We start from the raw sequence: 17,833 nt of genomic DNA on the forward strand, positions 1-17,833 counted from the left end.
AATCCGCGCCCAATTCATTGTCTAATTTTTCTTGCTTACCTTATCCCTAAAAAATATAGAAATCTGACAAGGTTTTAGATAATCCGAAAATTGACACGTGGCAAAACCCATATTGTCTTGAACAGTTCATAGAAAGAGAGAGGGGCTTTTGGTGACCTACTATTGCCTGGACATTAATGCCCTTCTACTGGCTGATCCGGTTTTGTGGTCAAGACTTTATAAAAATTAAAAAGATATAAGGGAGGTTTAAGCCACTGTTTTTAGAGAGAGACAGAGAGAAAGAGAAAGAGAAGGAGAGGTTTTTGTGCTTTTTTTTTTTTTTTTAAATCTCAACTCTTCGTTATCATTTTCATCACAAAACCACAGAGACAGAACAGAGAAGAGAAAATGTCTTGAATCTTTCTTTTTTGTTCTTTTCTACATTATTCGTTGCGTTTTCTTTGAATTCTCCGATCTTCTGATTCGCAATTCTCAAGGAATTTCATTTTCCATTTGTTAATCAGAGCAGATAATTATTTGTTTCTCTCTACCTACTTTGTAGATTTTTTATTTACTCTGAACATCGTTTCTTTATGGTGAGTATATCGAATTAATCGTGGGATTCAGTTTGCTTGTATTTTCTCTTGTTGGATTTTGTTTTTCCTGGTTTAATTTTGTTCTGAATTGTTGTTGAGCAAATTGAGATCTATCATTCGGTGGGAATTCTCAGGAGTTTCACTTGTAGAGAAATGTTTTGCTGAATTGGAGACTAAGATCGGGATCTGATCGTCGAAGTTGTGTTTTGGTTGGTTTGGTGGAAATTGTATTTGAGTGGGAGTTCGAATTCTCTGGAATTTTACGAAAGGATTGTGATTTTGGGTTATCCGTTTTTATCTGGACTGGTTTGGGGTTTAAGGGATTTAGATGTCTTTCTATTTTGATCGTTCATTGAGAAAATTGCAAATTGATTTGAATTGCTTCTAGGAGTTTTAAATTCGTGGAATTTGGTTAAATTGAGTGTGTAGATTGGTTTTATGGAAGCTGATATCCAATTCTAATTCCATGATCATGTAGAGCAGAAACCAAATCCTGAATTTGGAAGTAGCAGCTTGAATTGTAATTCCTGAAACACAGTCCCAGATGAATTATTGCTGTGTAAAAGTTGGATCGATCACGGATGTGAACATTCGACTGATCTATGTTGGGAATCTTGGGATCTCAAATAATATGATGATTCCAGTGGAAATTAGTTTTTATTTACATTGATGCCAAATTTTATGAGGATTTTATTCTAATTGACGTGATATAATTACTGCAGATTTTTTAATTCCAGTGATAGTTTTCTTAGAACAATTTAGCGTGAAGACGTGTTTCTTTGATTCTTTTTGTTGATCAGCGGGTTCTTATGTTATTATCCTATCAGATCACAATCGATGTGTTTTTCTAGAATATTTTTGGGTATATTCTGCTTCTCATTGGGCCATGATATTATGGATCTCTGTTTTGGATGATGGCTGGTGGGTCAGTTATGATCATTGTTCATTTAAGGGGTCCTAAATTTTCTTGTGCATGTGAAATTTGGACGATGTTATTTGTTTTTCTGATCTCTCAAAAGCAAATGCTGGTTATCACAATATATGCTTGCGATGTTTCTTATTTTTCTTTGATTGAGATCGTTGCTTGTTCGTCCTTGTACCATGCGGTTCAGATGGAGTTGTCGAATTGCATCTATAGTCGGTTGATTTAGTTTTTTTTATCTCTTGTGGATTTGATGACAGTGAAGGAATGTGGGCAGCGTAATTGTCATGTTTGCTTAAGATATGGTGATGAAGAAGAGGCAAGATTATGGTTTCAATGGCTTCCATGTTCCCTTCATTCCTCGGGCTCCTAGATCAGCTAGAGTAAGTACTCAGTGCACTTTCGGGTATGCCTAGCTTTTTAATCGCAATGCTCGGTGATCACTCTTCTGACCTTATTTTCTTGGTTATTGCTTCCAGCTGAGGGGTCTGCATAAAAAGAAAGTTGTTGATGGTCAAATATGTCCATTTGAATTACTTGCTGCTTTAGCTGGAAAATTATTGCTGGAGAGTGAAGGTTCTTCTGCTTCTAGTAGTGCATCTGATACAAATCAATCTGCATTTGGTGATGGTGTTATTAAACAGGAGCGAAATGAAGATAAACTGCTGAAAACTGAATGCTTTGATCAGGGAAGCTGTGAAGAAAGTATTTTTCTCCCTGAGGTTGGTCCATCAAATGGTGATAAAAAGTGCCTTCTAAAGGAATCCCAACATGTAGAGAGTGAAGCTGTTCTGGAGCGCTCCTCAATAATCACCAATTCAGAATCCTCAGAGAAAAATAGCAGTAATGTTAAGTCTGTGATTTGCAAAAGCAAGATTTCATGTGATAATTTCTCGTGTAAATTAGAGGGAAGGTCTCCTCATGTTGAGGAACACAGTGCTGATTTTGTGAAAAATGGATTCAGCAGACAGCGAGAGGCTGATGGTATGGAGAATGGAGGTCTGACTATTGATAACGCATCCAATTTAAAGGATCCTATGGACTTGTGTAGGAAATTTCCTGCACTGATCAATTCAGATAATAATGTCAAATTTCCACCATGTAGGAACCCTGTTCCTGATGCCTCTGTTTTAAGGCTTAGGAATGATAGCAAATTAGGTATTAGAGATGATGACGAAAATTTTTCTAGGTGTAACAAACCTGGCACCAAGCCAAGAGCATTTAGGTATCAATCCCGAATTGGGGACCGAAGAATGAGGAAATTATTGGCCTCTAAATACTGGAAAGTAGCTCCAAAACTGAGGGATTGCGAACTTTCAAATGTTGGTAAGCAATTGTTTGATGATTTGTTTATAGTATGCTTCAATTACTTCTTTAGTATGTCTGCATGTCTTAATGTTCCTAGGATGGTAAATGGGATTTATTCTGTTACTTTTGCCTCAGGTTTTTCAGATGGGGGAATAAGGCCTCTTTATCGCAAGCGAAAAATATGTTACAGTCGTGAAAGATATCAACATGATACTCTTTACAAGAGGAGGAAGTTTTCTGACCATAGCTTAACTGCGACATCTGATGGAGGGTTCAGCAGTGAGAGTGTTTGTAATTCTCCAGAAAAGATAAATATGGACAAGAATGGCCCTGCTTCAATGTTTAGTGGAGGTCTTTTTCTATCTTGTTAAGTTGATATCTCCATATTTTCTTGGTGTTTGAAGTTTCCAGTGTTGGTTTGCTAAATGGTTTTACTTATTGTGTTCAGCAAATGGGTTTTCAACGTCATCAATTATTGGCCACCAATCTTTCCATTCCAAGAATTCTCATGGTACTAAAGCTATTGTTGAATTGATGCACCATTGTTGATATCATTTTATTTTGTCAACTTACATCAGCGAGAGGTCCTTATATGTGGGTCATTCTTTGTACAGTGAAGTTCAGCATTAAGTCCTTCAGGATACCAGAGCTTGTTATTGAGGTTCCTGAAACTGCAACTGTTGGTTCACTAAAGGTATAGATGTCCAGTCTTCTTGTTTTCACTGCAAATATATTTAGGAACCTTATCATAGACAGCAATATCTGTTAGTTGTTTCCTTTCTAATGGTTTCTTTTCTACTTTTCTGTTGATAAATTTTATTGCTTAACAAATACATACGAATGTGTCTTTTACATGTTAAAATGTGGTAAGTTGTATTATGCATTTAAATTTAAATTTAAATACTTTTCTTTGGCAAGTTGCTGCCAAGGATCATTTCTTGCTGGGTTCCTGATTTTTGTACCATCTTGTTATGTGACTTGCTCTACAGAGGACAGTTATGGAGACTGTGACAGCTATACTTGGAAGTGGTTTATGCGTTGGAGTGCTTCTTCATGGAAAGAAGGTTAGGGATGATAACACAACCTTACTACAGACTGGTATCAGTTCTAAAGAGAATCTTGATACTCTGGGTTTCACATTGGAACCTAGTCCTGTGCAAGCTCCTCCAACTGTGTGCACTGAAGATCCTCCCATTCCATTACCTTGTGACATGTCTCAACTTGTACCAAGGTAATTTAAATTTGCACTGTATTATCTTTACCATAAGGTGCAATGTCTTGTGCACATTCGTGTTAAACTTAATATCATATTGGTTGACATTTTGGATTGTGATTCAGTGTTATTCTTTTCTTTGCTTTCTTTTGTTTTTTATTTTTTACTGTTGCAATGACGTATTGCAAGACATTTTTGTGATGCCTGAAGTGTTTTGCTTTGTTCCAGGTCCCCAGCTGCTCCTGTTTTAGACTTGGGGACTTCTGATGCCTTACCTGACCCTCCTATGTTGACTAATTCAGAAAGTAGAATTGACAGTAATCACAAATCAGTTTCCTCCCATACTGACAAATTAGCCGACAAAACAATGTCAGAATCTAGAGCTCTGGTTGCAGTTCCACCTGTGAGTGTTGAGGCACTTGCTGTTGTTCCTGTTAACCAGAAAGCTAGGCGATCTGATCTGGTACAGCGTCGAACCAGGAGACCATTTTCAGTCTCAGAAGTAGAAGCACTTGTGCAGGCAGTTGAGGATCTGGGAACTGGAAGGTGCTGCGCGACTCAAAGTTGAATTCATTATGGATCTTGTATTTCTTAGTGAGAATCTTTATAATGTTCCATCTCATCTTGCAGGTGGCGTGATGTTAAGTTAAGATCTTTTGAAAATGCAGACCACCGAACTTACGTGGATTTGAAGGCAAGTACTGTATTTCTTTCGTAATAAAAAATGGAATCATGAACGTTGAGCTTTTATGTTTGCTTAATAGAGAAGATGATTGGAAGGGTGACTTTGCAGGACAAATGGAAGACATTGGTTCACACGGCCAAGATTGCCCCTCAGCAAAGAAGAGGGGAGCCCGTGCCCCAGGCGGTGTTGGACAGGGTCTTGGCTGCTCACGCATACTGGTCTCAGCATCAAGCCAAGCAACATAGCAAGAATCAGGGTGCAGTTGTAAAGATCACCGAGACCCATGGCCATGGTGGTAGAAATGGAGTTGAAGGTGAGCTTCAGTTGTTGTGATGTAAAGAAAAGGGAATTGTTGACAGGAACAGAGAAGAAGAAACTTGTACAAATGATTGAAAATTTGTGTAATATTTTCTCACACTCACATGATTCATAGCCACCTGCCTAATGGCATTTGTAAATGATTGGATGAAATAAAGAATAGTCTAACAGAAAATTAGAGTGTTTTTTCAATTCATTGATTTAATTGTTGTAATTGTAACAGATTGAACAGAAGACTCTGAATAAGTGAAATGTAAATTTTGTTTTTACATCGAGTTTGCAGGTTGTGTGCGACTGTGTCATTTGCTGGTGTGTTAGTTAATATTTTAATTGAGATTTCGTTTGTTTTTAAGGAAAAATATCTTTTTGAAGTAAATTATTTCGTTAAAAAATAAGTCTTGATTGGAAATTTAGGTAATCGAATTGGAAGTGCGTTTGGAAGATGGGTACGCAGTTAGGTTTCATCCAACCCAACAACCCAAGTCTTTTAATATTCTCTTTACTTGTTACAACCGTTTCCAAACCACGTGCTCTCTTTTCTTTTTATCACTTTCTTTCTTAAAATTTATATGGAGATACCTGTAGAATTAGAAAAACTCAAATTCATTATTTTTATTTAATAATTTTAATATCATTAAATTGAGGGATAATATATGTCTTTGTGTTTGCAATATAATTAAAAGTATGATATTTCCATTATGGGAGTGAATCAATTTTTTTTAAATTTTAAAGTTAATTTAATGTAATTTCTAAAAAAAAGTGGTTAATTTAATGGAAGTAGGTCCAAATTTGAGGATTAGGATGTGGAATGTGGGTGTATAAAAGTTTAAGCAGGTGGGTCCAGTCGGTGGCATTTGACATGTGGATCATATCTACATGGAATCTAATAATGATCCACGAAGAACCTATTTGGGATTGATTGAGATTGATAAATTATTCTATTCCTCTCTCACAAAAATATTTTATTTTTATTCAATTAATCCTAAATTATAAATTACTCCTCTTAAAAAGTTAAATTTTTTAATTTTAATGGACTACGTATATATGGTTGATTGAGAGGCCGAATGGTTGCATGAAGCTTCTCATTCTCTGAGTTGATTTCTTTGGTTGTTTTGATTTTGGATCCATTCACTATGGTTGGAGTTTTTATTTCTGTAAAATACTTTTATTTTTTGAATTTTGTTAATATAGTGTGAAAATATATATATAACAGGAAGAGTAAATAAAATAAAAGTGGTTAATTTAATTATATAGTTTTTTCAGCTAAAAAATATTATAAAGTTTTTATTTAAGAAAAATTATATGAAAATAGGAATAAGTTAATGGAAGAAGAATTATTAACTTTTGAAAGAAGCTTTGGGATTGGTTGGATAGCCTTAGCTTGCAATTGCATACAAAAATATTCCCATTTTTAAATACTATTATTCTAAGTATTAGATTCAACCTATTGCTTTGCTTTATAAACAATAAATTATTCGTAAAGAAAAAAAATTAAGAGAATAAAAACATTATTACTAAAATTAAATTTAATAAACAATTATTAAAATAATTAAATTCTATTATTACCAAATAATCTTAGTATTTTTTTTAAAATTTAGATGAAAAATAGAGAATAAAATATGACACTCTCAATTTTATTTAAATGCATTTACCATCAGATTAAATATATAAGTGATTTTCATTTTTTTTATAATTTTTCTATTCAATAATGTTGTGCTTGCTCGATATAAAATTAATAATAATTAAATATAAATTAATAATTTCAACGATAAATTATTAATAAAATTAAAAATATTTTAAATATTAACCAGTTTGCTTTAAATTTTCTAAAAAATGAGAAAATTAATTCTTTTTTATTTTTTTAGTATAATTTTGTCATTTACAATACAATCATAAAAATTAAAATAGGATCAACGATACTTTAAACTATTTTTCATCTTTTCTATAAGCCATTAATGAATTAATTAATTTATTCATTCCGTGCTATAATTTTTATTTATTTATTTTTAATTATTATTTTTTTACATCATAATTAACATATAAATTAAATATTATAATTTTATTTTATTTTCAATACAATCTCTTATTAATTATTTTTTTTAAATAAATAATTTAAATAATTTAAATATTTAATATATTTAAAATGAATATAATTAAATAATTATATTTTTTAATATGTATAAAAAAATAAAATGAATAAAGTTATAGTACAGAAAAAATTATAATTTTTATAAATTTAAATATTTAATAAATTAAAAAATTTAATTTAACTGTTTAATAGATTAATCTAAAGTGTAACTATATATTTAAACATGTTTAAATTATAAAATAACTTTATAATAAAAGAAATGAAAGAAATATATTTTTCAAAAGAAAATGAAAGGAAAATAATTAATCGAGGGTTTATTGGTTAGCCTCCCTAGGACTTCACAATGGTGAAAGAATAGGCCGAATTCAGCCATGGGCTTCAATCCACCACCTAGTTTACAAAAGTTTTTTTATTTAATTGTTATTTTTAAAAATTTTAATTAATTTAATTCGATTTAATTTTAATAAAAAAATATCAATAAAATCAAATTAAATTGAGTAATTATATATTATTTTTAAAAATGTAGGGATATTATACTATAAATAAAATTTAAATACTTTAATTAAATTTTAAAATATTAAAAATAAAATACCGATTAAATTAAATTAAATCAAATCGATTCGATTTAAATTAATTTATATTAAAATTGATTTAATTAATTTTTATAAATATTAAAATTTTAATTTTTAATTTATTTAATTCAATTTAATTATTAAACTTTGAATCTCATTTGCTTTTATTGACTCTCAATTTAATAATTATAAATAAATAAATAAATAAAATTTCAACGTGGACATATTAACTACTTCATTCTTACATCCCATTATTTATATATTTTTTTTCTTACAATTTAAGAAAACACTTAGTCAATTTATAAACTTATAATTAATTAATAAATTAGAAGAAAAACCTACCTTTCAAATTTTGATGGGTTGGGCCCAGCCTCCTCATTATTAATACAGTTCAAAAATTTCAAGTCATGAATTTATTTACATGAGTTGTGGAACTGGGTTGATTTATTTATTCAATTTTAAATTTCCTATTTATTTTTTATTAAAATTTTTAAAATTCGATTATTAAAATCTTATTTAATATAAATTTAAAATTTATTTTTTTAACATTAGTGAAAATTATTAAAAAATAAGTATTAAAATACATCATTAAAGTAGAAAAAAAATAATAAAAAAAAAAATTGCGTGCATGGCTAATGCTTGATGACTTCGATTATTCCAACAGGATATTGTGAGTATACAAGATGACGGTAAGAAGAAGACAAGACTTTTTGTTGGACCCAATTTGTCCTTTCTAGTGGGAACTCCACTTACTATTATACAAGTAGCATGATTTTTTTAATTTAGTTCTATAATATAATTAAAAAATTAATTTTTAAAACTTATTAAAATATCTATAATTTTTAAAATTATAATAATATAATGTTTATATCACAATGCTATGTATTTAATTATATAATATAATGAACGATGTAGTGTAAAGTAATTGTTATAATAATATTATATTTAATTGCAAAATAAAATAATAATAATATTCAATTTTATTTATGATGTGCTAACAAATATTAAGCTTCCGTTATCATTATTTCCTTGTATCAATTTTTTTAATTAAATAAAATAAAATAATTAAATATTCATAATATGAAATTTAAAAGAGATAGAGTCTTGATATAAATAAATAAATTTAGTCTCAATAATTTATATCTGGTTTGTTTTTTTATTATTCAGTAATATATAACCGCCACTTTATCACATAAAAATATATAGAGACGTATCTATCTCCTCACCATTATATTTAATTCTTTTATAGCGTTCGTCATAGAATTATGATTTATTGTGCTTGCTCTTTTACTCTCTATTACGTTAGATGAATTAAATTATTTTCTAACGAGTCTAAATTCTAATTAGTTTAGACAGAATTATGTACTAATGGATCAAATTGTATAATAAATTCTGATAAGTCTTGAATCTGGCTTTTCTATAAAAATTCAACTGCTAAATTCAACTGCTAATTGAATTTCGGTATAGGCTACTATCATAAAATATTATGTAATGTACTTATATGAAATGTTTTATTAACCTAATTTATTATGACAGAGCTAAGGTTGACGTTGTCAAAAATTGTGTGCGAATAATTACATAAGAAAAGAAAGAACAAAAATAGCTTACATATGAAAATTGATGGTATATTGGACCAAAATTTCCAAATATATCAAATTTTATTTTATTTTTTATAAATTTATCTTTAAATTATTGCTAAGGATTTAAATAAAATTAAATAAATTGAAAAAAAATCACTCACTTTTTTAAAATCTTAAAAATAAATTAAAGAAAATGATGATTTGATTTCTACTTTTATATCTATATATTTATTTTCATATTCTTCTAGAAACCCCGTCAAAGCAAAGATAGATTATCTGTATATTTTGTTTGGATGTATTAGCTTGTTTTTATCCAGTATCCCATATGCTATCTTCCTTTTTCCAGGAAAGAAAATTCCAAGGAAAATAAATAAAGCTGTAGAAGACAAGTTTCACCTATCAATTTTCATTTCCCAAAAAAAAAAAAACCTATGAATTTTCATGAGCATCATATCAATTCCAGAAGATGAGCATGCATAAGATAAGAACCTGTAATGAAAGTGATACAATCTAATAGGACAGCTTCTTCATCAATTATCATCTTCAGAAAAAGGTAAACTATTTGTGGCCAGTACTTCATAATTTCAAATAAAATAAAATAATTTAAATTAATAAAAAATTAAAATTATCCTTAAAAAAAAACCTTAATCCAAATTTAAATATTTTGTCTTGAGCTTTGGGCCATGCCCATGTTCTTCTGTAAACTGTCAACCATTAAAGGTGTGGGACAATTGAAAATTTTGCATATGCGAACAGAAATATATATTGGGATTTGATTTGATGTGGATGGAAGGAAGATTATGACTTGCTCCATTTCTGAAATTATTTATTACTTTTAGAATATTAAATAATATTAATTTTAAAAATTATCTCTATTAAATATAATAATTAATTTTAAATTCAATTCTCAATTTTCCATCTTTCTATATAAAAAAATATAATAATAAATATTTTTTATCGGAGTCCTCTCATTGACTTGTGTGTTGGTATTTGGATAGTTAAAAAAAAAATTATATGGAGAGCAAAGATTTTAACATTAAAAAAAAAAGTGTAAATTTGGCAGACAATTCGATATTTGGACGGCTTAGATTTTCCAGCCACAGACAACTAGACTCACGATCACCCTTCCTTTTTATCTACCTTTCCTTTTAATGCTTGAAAAGATGCTCCTTTGTTGATCAACATGAAAACAAAAGGGACAGAAGCTCTTCTCAATTTCTGCGGCCTGCGGGACTGGAGAAGCTTTTTATCTTTGCGTCTTTGCCTTAGTTGAGGTTCTTATCTAATATCTTCACTTTCTATATGATGCTATTTATTCGTTTTTCTCACTCAAGGATCTATTTTGATTGATTTCTATGGTGTTTTTTTAATATTATATGATAAAAAAAAAAATCTATCTTTTTGTGCCTCTTTTTGATATACCTGTGTAGTATAGTTCTAAGTCATCGCTTTGGTCAATATCTGTTAATTCATTTTGTTTGTGTTTATGTTTAATTAAACCCTTATTAACATTTTGTCTCTTGTATATGCACATTCATTTGTTGTAAATCTCATTTTTTTTTCTCTTTTTCTGTGTACTTTTGCTGCTTCTTTAGGTTTGAAGTTCTGGACTTTGATTTTGTCATTCATGGTAACAGCTGATACCTGTTGAGAAGCTATTTCGGTGGAAGGGAACACTGAAATATTGGAAGCGATAGCTTTTGAAGTTGGTACCTTTTGGCTTTGGTGGGTTTTTGGTATTGTTATTGGGAAATTTAAAGTGGGTTTTGTTGTAAGAGTTGGATTTATTAAAATTTTTGTATTGGGTATGTTCCATTGTTGATAGCTTTTTTGCTGTATAGATGGTCATGGATCGATCTTTAAAAGGATTATATGGTTCTGTGAGTGGCTTAAAGCTCAATGATGAGATCCTTTCTGTTTTATCAGGTCAGAATCTTGTTAATGGATCGAACTTGGATAATTGCTTAGTCAGCCAAAACTATGCCAATGTTCCTTCTTTGCTACCTGATCTAACTCTAACCCCTAATAGTTCGATCTCGTCTTCGAGTAAGAGCCAAATTGGGGATTCCCATGAGGATTTTGATTTTAGTGATGTGGTACTGAAGTACATTAGTGAGATGCTTATGGAAGAAGATATAGAAGAGAAAACATGTATGTTTCAAGAATCTTCAACAGCGCTTCAAGCTGCTGAGAAATCATTGTATGAACTTATAGGGGAGAAGTATCCTCCTTCACCCAATTGTGAATCAGCATCTGAGTTAGATCAAAACCACAAAAGTTCAGATCAAAATCCTGACTCGAATTACGTTAATTATACTAGTAGTTCAAGCTGCAGTAGTGGTAGTAACTTGGTAGATCCTGGGTTGAACTGCAATCTGAGTGAGTATAACCCCTTGAGATATGTTTCTCAATCTGCTTCCCAGTCATCTCATAGTTCTGGGAACAGCACAGGTGCTGGTGTTGATTGGTTTGTGGATTCTCCAGCGAGTACAATTTCCGAGATATTTAGTGACAGTGAGTCTATTATGCAGTTTAGAAAAGGGTTTGAAGAAGCAAGTAAGTTCATTCCAAATGGTAGTCTGTTTATTGATTTGGAGAGTAATGGACTGTTTCTGAAAGACCTGAATGAAGAGTCTAAGGACGTGGCAGTTAAGGTTGAGGAGAAGCAGGAGATTGGGTACTTTCCAGATGATTCAAGGAAAAAGAAGAATCCTTATTCAGAAGATTTGAATTTAGAGGGAGGAAGGAGTAACAAGCAGTCTGCAGTTTGTACTGAATCAACTGTAAGTTCAGCAGATTTTGATACAATATTGCTGAACTGTGGACAAAGTGAATCTGCACTTCGTGAAGCTTTGCAGAATGAAAAAAGCAAGAATGTGCAGCAGAATGGACAGATAAAAGGGTCTGGTGGTGGAAAGGGTCGAGGTAAGAAACACGGAGGTAAAAGGAATGTAGTGGATTTGAGAACACTTTTGACCCTTTGTGCACAAGCTGTTGCGGCAGATGATCGTAGGAATGCAAATGATCTGCTGAAGCAAATCAGACAGAATGCTTCTTCTACAGGCGATGGGATGCAGAGAGTAGCCCACATTTTTGCTGATGGCCTTGAGGCACGCATGGCTGGCTCAGGAACCCAGATTTACAAAGCATTTATGAGAAAGCATACATCAGCTTCTGATGTCTTGAAAGCCTACCATCTGTTTCTTGCAGCATGTCCTTTTAGGAAGCTGTCCAATTTCTTCTCAAATAAAACAATTATGAATGTGGCTCAAAATGCAAGAAAACTACATATTGTTGATTTTGGAATTCTTTATGGTTTCCAATGGCCTTGCCTTATTCAGCGTCTCTCATCTAGGCCGGGTGGACCTCCCAAGCTTCGAATTACTGGGGTTGATTTTCCACATCCAGGTTTCCGACCAGCAGTAAGGGTCGAGGAGACAGGACGCCGCTTGTCAAACTATGCAAAAACTTTCAATGTTCCATTTGAGTTTAATGCTATAGCACAGAAGTGGGATACAATCAAAATCGAGGATCTCAGGATAGATAAAGATGAGGTTCTTGTTGTGAACTGTCTGTACCGTTTAAGAAACCTACTGGATGAGACTGTGGTGGTGGAAAGTCCAAGAAATACTGTTCTCAATCTGATCAGGGAGATGAACCCGGATGTTTTCATTACCGGGATTGTAAATGGAGCGTACAGCGCTCCATTTTTTATCACACGATTCCGAGAGGCTCTCTTCCACTACACAACTCTGTTTGATATGCTGGAGACTAATGTGCCTCGAGAAATCCCGGAGAGGATGCTGATTGAGAGAGATATTTTTGGATGGGAAGCAATGAATGTCATTGCATGTGAAGGTGCTGAGAGGATTGAGAGGCCAGAGACATACAAGCAGTGGCAGGTTCGTGCTTTAAGAGCTGGGTTTAGGCAGCTACCATTGGACCGGGAGATCTTCGCAGCAGCAAAAGAGAAGGTAAATGCACTATACCATAAAGATTTTGTGATTGACGAAGATAGCCAGTGGTTGCTCCAAGGATGGAAGGGTCGGATTATTTATGCACTCTCTTCATGGAAGCCTGATTCTTAAAATGTGCTCCTCTTCATATCAGTAGACAGGATCATAAGGTTCGACTTGTGGCCTGTTTACTACCCACATGCAATGATGGTTTCTATCATGAATTTCTGAATCAATAACTTTAAGGTAAAGGCACTTGGCCTCCTCACCGAGCCATTGTTTTTCTACGTAATGGCCATAAGAACTTGAAAACTCACTGTTTTTACTCATTTGCTGAGCAGGACATTGGCAGTGGATTGTTTTCTGTTGCTGATTATGATGCTATACAATGGCAATTCTTCAGTTGCATGCAGCAGCAGCAGCAATTGTCAATTTGATAAGGTGAAAGATTCATCTGATCTACATGAAGCCCGGTTCTTGTATCATGGTAAATATATGAATGCAGGAAAAGGAAAGGGAAGAAAGAAAGGAATGGTACCTGAACCCTCCTCTCTCATGGTTTCAACAGAAGCAATTCTAAATTAATGCTTATTTTTAGGGTAGTTAATAGTGATTCAAAATTAATGCAGTATTGGACTGGCTGTTCTTTTACTTGAAAATTTTGTTGCAAAAGAGGTCATCTTCATGGCTATGGCATTAACTTTCAAGCAGACCTTGTATAGAATCTATCAACTTCAGTAATGTTTTCCTTGTTTATCAGTAACTCTCATGCTTGTGTTTTTGGGCAAAGGCTCATCTGCAGTCATAGTATGCTGCTTGCTTTTTCTTTTTTTTTTTTTTCCCGGTAGGCATTCAGGGGAGAGGAAGGAATCGAAGTCTGGTTATCAGTAACTCTCATACAACCTTTAGTTATTAGTCTAATAATAATTACACAGGTCTTTGTTTTAGTAAGCTTGAATTATGGAATCCATTGTCGTCGTCAGGTTTAGGATACCAGGTTTTCACCCAGGCGACCCGGGTTGAAATCCCGGCAATGGAAATTCCTTCGTTCTGTTTGCTTTATTGCTCGAGTGAACAACCGTGTTAGGGTTGAGGATGATGACCCGTATTCTTTTTATTAACATAACATCAAATTACACTTTACATTTGATGAAATTACTGATCACATGTGAAAGAAACAGAACTTCAATGTAATATTCATTCTAGATTCAAAAAATCCTTATTTTCTTTTTCATGTATTATTTTCTAGCTTCACAATTACACACTCTACAATCTATAAGGGTGAGGAAGAACACTCTACAAAAATCTGGCTTAAAAAAATCAACACCACCCCCACACTCACTTTCATTATTGGCACACTGGCAAAAAAATTTCATATTACACACTCCCACCTCTTTACAAGCTTATCGTGGCAGCATTCTCCATTTACAGTATTTAACTTGATGTTAGAGAGCTAAGGGATTGTCACCGAATGTGAGTTCGTCCTAACGACCAAAGCCCTGTATCTTTTACTGGTGTCTGAAAACAAACAACAACATAAAACAGTTTCAATGGAAGCAGCTGGGGAGACTGTAACCAGTAAAAATTGGAGCATCATGCTGCTGGACTTACCGGCGTTTTAACGGATGGGAATACATTCCAAAACCGAAGAGTCTCATCTCCTGCTCCAGTAACAATTGTCTGCATAACAATCAAGGAACATGATTCTATTATGCACATGATTATGATCATAGAAATTCACAACAATGTATAATGCCTTGGAGGCTTGACATATTACCTGGCCATCAGGTGACATTGCAAGATAGAGTACTCGCAGGCTATGGCCAGTTAGAGTTGCAACCTGACATAAGCCAAGAAAACATAGATTAGTTCTCTGCTGTAGGATTGTGTATAGATGGATTTATTTTGGACAACTTTGGCAAAATAGTTACATACCTTTGCCATTGATGGATATTTCCACACCATGATTTGATTCTGGGAGTAACCATGGGTGCTGACAAGCTCATTCACATTCTTGCTCCATGCTAGATTACACACCTGAAGTTGAAAAAACATTGAAATTTTGGTAAGCAGATGGGGTCTCCAGGAGAAGATAACCTGTTGAAGAACATGAAGTGAAAGTGGGAAAGCAAAGAAGAAGCAGAAACCTGACTCCCAGTGTCAACATGGTTTAATTGATGACCATTGGTTGTGTTCCAAAAACGAATACATCTATCTGCAGTTCCACCTCCAGATGCAAGAAGACCATTCTGATGGGGTGACCATGCAATGGCTTTGACAGCAGCTGTGTGCTCGGTAAGTTTTAAAATTGGCTGCTGAGAATGCTGGTTCCATACCAGGAGCTGAAAATCAATCAAACAGTTAGTACTCCATAATCAGGCAATTGGACACTGAAATTGATATAAAAGCCATGCAATAACCATTACCTGATTATCATTTCCACCTGAAGCAAGTTCTCTGTCATCATGAGACCATTTTAAGCCACACACCTACAACGAAGAAAAAGGAATAGATTACCTCTCGTATTATTATATATGCCAGTCCGTTCAATTTCAAAGAATTCCCAGTTCAATTTCAAAGTGTTGGGAATTCAAGTCATGGTTGCTGAACAGATTAATCATTCAATGTAATTGAAACTGTCCTTTTTTACCTCAGATTTATGACCAACAAGCTTGCTAACATAGTCATTTGAAACACGAAGATCATGCTGGAGTATGTTCCTGTCTCTGCTTCCTGATGACAATATGCGAGAATTCCATGCCAAAACTCCAGTTCTCGTTTGATGGCCGGCCATAGTTCGCACCTTCTTGCACTGAGTTCCATCCCATACCTGAACAAGAGTCAACATCCTTATTACATATCTCAAGCCATTAATAGCCTGTGAATTGAACCGTTAAGCATCATATAATTAGATGTTAAGCTGGGCCAAAAAAACTAGACTTTTATGGCTACCTGAACTTGACCGAGATAAGTGCCAATTGATATGTATGAGCCCTCCCGAGTCCATTGCACAGAGCACACACTGTCATGAGGTCCCAGGTCACACAACTTTGTAACCTGAGAACAGGAAGATGAAGAAATTAAACACCTTAAAGAGACCAATTTTAGATTTAGACAATGCAAAGGTGGAATTTTTCTGTTTGCTAAGGACAAGAAATATCAAACTTACTTTGCTATTTGATGCAGTCCACAGATAAACACAAGTACCCAACCCAACTGCAAGTACATTCTGTGAGGACCAATCCACAAGATTCAAGTAGAAGTCATCTTGAAGTGATGGGGCATCTAAAACCTGAAGCAATTTCCTATTCAAAATTAGAAATTTTAACCTTCAAAAGATCAGAAACGCCAAGGAAGCTTGCTCCTCTTACCTTATGTGGTGTCTTGGGGACTTTTCGTGGTGGCTTAGGAGGTGTAGAAGCCTCACTAGAAATCCCACTATCATATCCCAAGATTGAAGGAGAGTATGGAGAATTAGGCCCTGATTGATCAGTCTTAAACCTCAACATATTTTTGCTAGGGCTGCTCAAAGCAGAACCCCCTTGAACACCTGCAGGAGAAGAAAACGAAGAAAAATCAGACCCAAAAAGCTCTGATTTCAACAACCTTGAGTAGGCCTCATTGCCTCCTTCTTTAACGGGAGACCCCTTCTCTACAAGCCCAAAAGTGTGAAGCCTTGAAGATGATCTACAAGGTATGAATCTATCACTACAATTGGAAGATTTAGACGGTGATGACAGGCTTGATAATGCTCGAGGTGATGATACACACGTTATAGCTCGAACAGAACCCGGAAAGGTATCCAATCGCAGAGAAGTTTCAGTCATCCCAGAAGGGAGGTTGAGGCCACTCTTTCTTCTTGGTGGCGAATCCATGTTTTGGGGAATTTTGTATGATAATTTTGAGCTACTGGGACTAATTTTGAGCTATGGAGATTAATGGTTCTCAGATTTCTGCTGAGAGAGGGAGAGATTGAAACGGAAAAGACCTCTCTTTGTGGAAGCAAAGAGAGGGCTTTTCAATGGAGGTTTTGGTGGGGTTTTGCTGCTTTCTTTCTTGTGCGTGTGGAAGAAGATTTGCAACGGTCAAATTCGAGAGGAGGAGGAGCGGGGAGGTTTTGGGAAAGAGGAGAAATTGTAGATTTTTGAAATTGCATTTTATATGGTGACGTGGTTAGGTTTGGATTCTAACGGTCAAATATTACATGAAGCAAAGGTTACTGTGTAGCTGGATATTTGGTCTGAGACGCCAATGTAGCCGTTATAAGAATATTTTTGCATATGGTGTATTTTTATACAATGTAAGAATCAAAATATTTTATTTAATACAAAAAAACAAATTAAATAGAAAAAAATATTATCTATCTCTATTATTTAAAAAGAAAAATCATTCTCTATTATTTTTCTTTTTCTTATTTAGATGAGAGCAAAATAAAGAAAAGGAAAATAAAATAAAAATATTTTACCTTATTTGAAAAGAAAAAAAATAGAGATAAAAAAAAATATGACATATAATTTTACAATTTTACCCCTTAAAATTCTCTCAAGTTTTAATAAGTTAATAAAATTGGAATTGTAATTTCATGGTTAGTAACTTTTCTCCAATTTGTTATTTT

General features: G+C 33.4%; 3 protein-coding genes across 4 annotated transcripts; 2 read left to right on the forward strand and 1 right to left on the reverse strand.

Annotated features, from left to right (window-relative positions):
* Window positions 1-265: 265 nt before the first annotated feature.
* Window positions 266-5,290, forward strand: LOC110618811 (telomere repeat-binding protein 3). 2 transcript variants are annotated; one of them, XM_021762055.2, is made up of 10 exons: window positions 266-575; window positions 1,758-1,880; window positions 1,977-2,823; window positions 2,941-3,156; window positions 3,254-3,316; window positions 3,420-3,499; window positions 3,795-4,036; window positions 4,247-4,564; window positions 4,649-4,712; window positions 4,812-5,290. In XM_021762055.2, the coding sequence occupies exons 2-10, from the start codon at window positions 1,800-1,802 to the stop codon at window positions 5,034-5,036; spliced, it is 2,136 nt and encodes a 711-aa protein (XP_021617747.1). In that variant the 5' UTR covers window positions 266-575; window positions 1,758-1,799; the 3' UTR covers window positions 5,037-5,290. The 2 variants fall into 2 exon arrangements, with proteins under 2 accessions (XP_021617747.1, XP_043814215.1); XM_043958280.1 differs by having other exon boundaries at window positions 266-1,880.
* Window positions 5,291-10,379: 5,089 nt separating this feature from the next.
* On the forward strand, window positions 10,380-13,981 carry LOC110619143 (scarecrow-like protein 9). The gene is made up of 3 exons (XM_021762400.2): window positions 10,380-10,536; window positions 10,858-13,464; window positions 13,560-13,981. Exon 2 carries the CDS (start codon window positions 11,104-11,106, stop codon window positions 13,348-13,350), a length of 2,247 nt encoding a protein of 748 aa, XP_021618092.1. The 5' UTR covers window positions 10,380-10,536; window positions 10,858-11,103; the 3' UTR covers window positions 13,351-13,464; window positions 13,560-13,981.
* Window positions 13,982-14,387: 406 nt separating this feature from the next.
* On the reverse strand, window positions 14,388-17,360 carry LOC110619144 (protein FIZZY-RELATED 3). Its single transcript, XM_021762402.2, has 10 exons — window positions 16,590-17,360; window positions 16,388-16,510; window positions 16,171-16,275; window positions 15,869-16,048; window positions 15,645-15,707; window positions 15,366-15,560; window positions 15,154-15,255; window positions 14,996-15,058; window positions 14,830-14,898; window positions 14,388-14,736 (listed from the first exon to the last, which is right to left on the reverse strand). The coding sequence occupies exons 1-10, from the start codon at window positions 17,091-17,093 to the stop codon at window positions 14,683-14,685; spliced, it is 1,458 nt and encodes a 485-aa protein (XP_021618094.1). The 5' UTR covers window positions 17,094-17,360; the 3' UTR covers window positions 14,388-14,682.
* Between the last annotated feature and the right edge of the window lie 473 nt (window positions 17,361-17,833).

This window comes from Manihot esculenta, chromosome 7 (assembly GCF_001659605.2).
Source record: "Manihot esculenta cultivar AM560-2 chromosome 7, M.esculenta_v8, whole genome shotgun sequence".
Taxonomy (NCBI): Eukaryota; Viridiplantae; Streptophyta; class Magnoliopsida; order Malpighiales; family Euphorbiaceae; genus Manihot; species Manihot esculenta.

What these genes read in the sequence shown, in the direction of transcription:
- LOC110618811 (XM_043958280.1), top strand. Translation starts at nt 1,800, where the DNA reads ATGGTGATGAAGAAGAGGCAAGATTATGGTTTCAATGGCTTCCATGTT. An exon ending in GGGCTCCTAGATCAGCTAGA is followed by an intron (nt 1,881 to 1,976) that starts GTAAGTACTCAG and finishes TATTGCTTCCAG; the next exon opens with CTGAGGGGTCTGCATAAAAA. An exon ending in GAACTTACGTGGATTTGAAG is followed by an intron (nt 4,713 to 4,811) that starts GCAAGTACTGTA and finishes GTGACTTTGCAG; the next exon opens with GACAAATGGAAGACATTGGT.
- LOC110619143 (XM_021762400.2), top strand. Translation starts at nt 11,104, where the DNA reads ATGGTCATGGATCGATCTTTAAAAGGATTATATGGTTCTGTGAGTGGC.
- LOC110619144 (XM_021762402.2), bottom strand. Translation starts at nt 17,093, where the DNA reads ATGGATTCGCCACCAAGAAGAAAGAGTGGCCTCAACCTCCCTTCTGGG. An exon ending in CAGGTGGAAATGATAATCAG is followed by an intron (nt 15,561 to 15,644) that starts GTAATGGTTATT and finishes ATTGATTTTCAG; the next exon opens with CTCCTGGTATGGAACCAGCA. An exon ending in AATATCCATCAATGGCAAAG is followed by an intron (nt 15,059 to 15,153) that starts GTATGTAACTAT and finishes GGCTTATGTCAG; the next exon opens with GTTGCAACTCTAACTGGCCA.